The following is a 4,928-nucleotide window of genomic DNA, read 5'->3' as shown; positions in this document are numbered from 1 at the left end:
TTTTTTTATGAAATCAATACTGATGTTATGAAATCGCTTGGTACATCTTTGTACCTGAAAATGATCACATTTTCATATGTGATGAAAGAAATTAGAGAAACATGAACTATCAAAGAACGAAAGAACATAAGCCGTAAATATCATGAAAATTTCGAAAAAGATACAACGGCTCACCGACAGGACTTGAACCTGCAATCTCCGCTTCGGTACAACGGCGCGTTAGCCAATTCCACCACGGTGAACGTGATGGAACCGGCGAACACGAGCAATCGAGCTCTGCCGATCAACTGCTGGACCTTCTATCGAAACACCATGTATATCCCGCATGTGATCTTTCCCTCTATTGATCTCTCTTGTTTCTCTAACCCCACCCATCGACTCGGGATTTTAGCCGAACGAGCACATGGTCGATTGCTTCGGGTTTGCCGCAACTTACGGTCAGATGAAGAAGCAATCAGTGCCGCTCAAGGTTCCGAGCAGACCAGTTACACAGGGAGGTGTTGCTCTGTTGAAATCAATACTGATGTTATGAAATCGCTTGGTACATCATGGGGGATATACATGGTGTTTCGATAGAAGGTCCAGCAGTTGATCGGCAGAGCTCGATTGCTCGTGTTCGCCGGTTCCATCACGTTCACCGTGGTGGAATTGGCTAACGCGCCGTTGTACCGAAGCGGAGATTGCAGGTTCAAGTCCTGTCGGTGAGCCGTTGTATCTTTTTCGAAATTTTCATGATATTTACGGCTTATGTTCTTTCGTTCTTTGATAGTTCATGTTTCTCTAATTTCTTTCATCACATATGAAAATGTGATAATTTTTTATGCTCGAAGCAACTGTGAAACAGCGTTCAATTTCATCAAATAATTTTGAAAAAACGACTTTTTAGAAATTGAAATTTGATGAAAATTTCGATAATTTTTTTTTTTTTCAGTCAGCACAGTATTACAGTTTTGTTTTGAATCTTTCGCCTTTAATGGTGTTCCAAATTAGCCGAACGATATGATTCACTGCCAAAAACAGATGACATCAGAGACTTCAACACTGATGTGTCATGAATGGCATAAGGGGATTCTTTATCTGAAGGCACTACTACACTACCCGGAATAAACATGAATAACTGCTAAAGAGGTAAGGTAGTTGATGAATTCAAACGTGATTCAACTGAACGTGTAAATTATGATATAGAAATTTAAGTATGATTCGGTTCAGAGAATTGGAAGTATGATTGATGATAAAAATGAAATGGATCCCTCTACCTTAGTTTAACACTTAAAAATTCTTTTTGCAAGAAGCCATTCATGTTGAAGGTAAGGTGAACTAAAATAACACTTCTAACAGTGGAAACAAAAAATGAACTGCTTTGGCAGTCAATTAATTTGAAAAAATATATTAAAAAATATATTATAGTTTTCAATGCGTCTCCTGAGAGTATCATCTTTAACAAATGTTGTCAAAATGATAATGAAGTAAACGAGTTGCGCATCAAAACCGAGGGTCATCCCGCACCGAAATACCCGAAATACGCTACGCATCACCGCCTCACGCGTCAAAACAAACCGGCCGATGTTTCATCCAAACTAGTTCTTTTACGCAGACACTGTTGCCGGTGTGTTTTCTCATGGATGAAGCATCGGTGAAGCATACAGCAAAATAAAAAAATACACCAAAACCAAACAGCAAATAAAGGCAAAGTTACTTTACGAGATCATGTTAATGAGTGTTGTTGACTGTAGCTATACTTCTTTTGTTGTTGATATCCATGACATTGAGTTCTGAGTTCATTCAGTCAGTCGAGTTTTGATTTTGGAACAGCTAGTGTGTAGTGCTTGATTTAGTAAGGAACTAAAATGATCCGCAAAATTGTTCTTTTAACGGTTCTGGTCGTGGGAGTGTTAGGTGAGTTGGAAAAAATAATTTTAGATTAGTCGAACAGCGAATTCATGAATGACTTTTAAAATTGCAGCTGAAAACATTCCATTGAACAGGGGAAATGTAGCTTCAGAACTTGTTCGTGATCGACGGAGCCCCCAGGATCAGATATTCCCAAATTTCCCCAACATGCCCGCACTGTGAGTAAAGTTTTTGTCATAACTAAAAGAGTTTTGTAGAGGATCATATCAATATGCAGTTTTTCAAACATTTACAATGTCTGAAGAAGATTTTTTTTTCTGTCAATTGTTGTCTGTTGATCATTTTAAAGTAATTCTTGTTTCGTTTTCGAAGATTCAATCCATCAGCGAAAGTGTTGATAATTCACTCGTTTATTAGGCCTGACTTAAATTTGGAATTTCAACATTAAGCAAAAGTTAGTATAAAGTGCTACATTATCTGAATCAAACCTTTTTTGGGAAAAGTTTTAACTTCTGTAACCATTATGTATGATATTCAAAGCTCTTATGAAACATTTTGAGTTTATATTTATTAAAGGATTGACATATTTGCAGGCTATGCTGAGTCCCACTCATTGTGAATTAAGATTCAGCAGCTTATTGTGCACCCACATTGGATTTTGATTAAAATATTTGTTTTCATTCCAGACCTGGATTTGATCAATCAAACGTCGTGTCACAGCATACTGACAGCAACAAAAATGGCTTCGCCCAAACGACAATCTACAAATCGAACAACGGTGGTGGATCTTCTTCCGTTTCGTTCTCAAAATCGGTTTGTTTCGAATATGGACTGCTACTTGTTATTCTTTTCATGATTTTCTTACATTTATTTTTACTTTTTTAGGGAGGTACTGGGTCAACGTTGAACTTGTCAGCTGCAATTATTGCCGTTTTCGCTGTGATTCGGGCTATGCGGATTTAAAAACATGAATCAATGCATGTAACCAAAATTCTAAAAACCAAACCATTTATAGTGATTTTTGGAAAGAACTTCCAAAATATTTTTTCTTAGAATAGCTACCTTTCGAATGCATTAACGGTTTAGATTTTCACAATTTTATTAAAGACAATGTTACTTCTGTTGAATAAAATGTTGATTGGCATAAATAAAAACTAACTTAAAATTGAAAAATAAATTATTTTCTCAGTATTTTTTATTGTACCCAGTTTTTTTTTTTAAATATTCTGTCAGCTCAAAACTCGATTACAACAAAAGTGGAGAGCGGCTGGATTTAAACGCTTTAAAGTGTTAATGGTATTTGTCCACGTTTTTAGATACATAGACTGTTGGCAGACGTTTTATTGCTTTGATGACGGGATGAAAAAAAGTTAAGTAATAGAAAAAATGTTAGTCACTTTGAACTCTAGTAGATGTCCAAAATGGTAAGACGTTATTCTACAGTAGTTTTGAGTGACAAACGTTAAAAAATTTTTGGTTGTGTGAAATGACTTTTTGTGAGATATGAAAATTTTCTATGTTTAACTTCCCCCCATGGAGATTTTTTCTAAGCAAAATTTCCAGCTAGAGAAACTTATTCAACGTAGTAACATGGAGTTACTCCATCCAAAATGTGTTTTAACCCTTCGTTTCATAAAATAACAAATGTTCATCAATTAATGAATGAAAAAAGTAAAAAATCGTATTTAATTTTTATTTTTTTTTCTTGATGTGCATCATTTCGAATTGTTATAAATGATATTGAGGGAAAAATAAAAAAATCATGAAATGAAGGGTTAAATAAGTGTGAAAAACAAATTCGAAAATTGACTTTCCTAGGGCGATACTTAATTGACCTTAGTCACTCTAGACATCAATTCATTCTTCGAAACTTCATAACGTTCACGAATTATGTACAATGTAATATACCTTCTGTATTAAAACTCAAATCTTAACACACAAAAACACTACTTAGTCTTTAAATTTTTTTTTTAAGAGATATTTCTAAACAAGTTCATCCATAATTTTATTTCTTATCACTTAGATAATGAAAAAAAAACCTTCTCTATCATTACGAATTTTATGCTGGTTTGAAATATTTTTCAAAAAGGAAATTTCAGCCTTAATTTGATTTTGAGCTTCTTGATATCCTAAATGTTCAACTCCACATTCAAAAGGGTCCTGATGAATTACAGGAGGTAACAAGTTCCCATTTTTCTTAAGTGCAAATTAAAGAGCTTATTTTTATTAATTTTGTTGCCCTAAAGCTTTTGGGAATAGGTCTTAATTATTTGAGATTAAAAAAATAGAATAAAGGTTTTTATCGAATTTTTCCAAGACCGTTATTTAAACTTCTGCGAGAAAAAAAAAGAAGTTTTAAATTTGTTTTATTCTATCAGGTCAGTCAAATTATAGATTTTAACGAATTTTTAGAGAGGTATTAACTAAATTGAGTTTAAGATATATTTAAAAGCAAAAATGAATTCGGTTTTTTTCAGATTTCAACCAATTTGTTAAATGAAATAAAGGCTTTTTTTATTATCTTCAATAAAGTCAGTTAAATCTACTCCAAAATACTGTAGAATTTAACTTTTCATGCAGATTTATCAGTTCATCAGTTTTCAATGATTGATTTCATATAAAACTGATGCATTTTCAATCTTCTATTCTTGAAATCACCAAAAAGAGTTGTTAAAGACACAATCTGAAGAAAAAAATCGAGTTCAGGTCGCCAAAATTTTCCTTCAAAATGTTGCCTCTTGAGTTATAAATAAAAATTCCATTTAAAAAAGTTTTTAACTGAATAAGACGTTTAGGAAAAACAAATTCTTCCTTAAATCGTTTTCATCCATCAAACATATTATTTAAACTTATAAAATGTTTTATCACCGTTAGTTATAAAAAAAAAAGAATTGAATAGATATATATTGAAAATAGGCGAGTCCCCATGGAATAAATTATCATTTTCATAATCTTTAAATGTTTTTGATAAAAAAAATTACTTTAAAGGCCAATAACTTAAATAAACATTTAATATTGATTTTCGAAAAAATTACCAAAACGAATTTAATAGTTTTTTTTTTATTTTCAAATAAACT

General features: G+C 32.7%; 1 protein-coding gene across 1 annotated transcript; it reads left to right on the top strand.

Annotated features, from left to right (window-relative positions):
* Positions 1–1,644: 1,644 nt before the first annotated feature.
* Positions 1,645–3,028, top strand: LOC129758118 (uncharacterized). Its single transcript, XM_055755567.1, has 4 exons — positions 1,645–1,896; positions 1,964–2,069; positions 2,538–2,664; positions 2,737–3,028. Exons 1-4 carry the CDS (start codon positions 1,848–1,850, stop codon positions 2,812–2,814), a joined length of 360 nt encoding a protein of 119 aa, XP_055611542.1. The 5' UTR covers positions 1,645–1,847; the 3' UTR covers positions 2,815–3,028.
* Positions 3,029–4,928: the final 1,900 nt, after the last annotated feature.

This window comes from Uranotaenia lowii, chromosome 3 (assembly GCF_029784155.1).
Source record: "Uranotaenia lowii strain MFRU-FL chromosome 3, ASM2978415v1, whole genome shotgun sequence".
Lineage (NCBI taxonomy): Eukaryota > Metazoa > Arthropoda > Insecta > Diptera > Culicidae > Uranotaenia > Uranotaenia lowii.
Note: the sequence above shows the minus strand (reverse complement) of the source record. Positions and strands in the feature narration are given on the sequence as shown.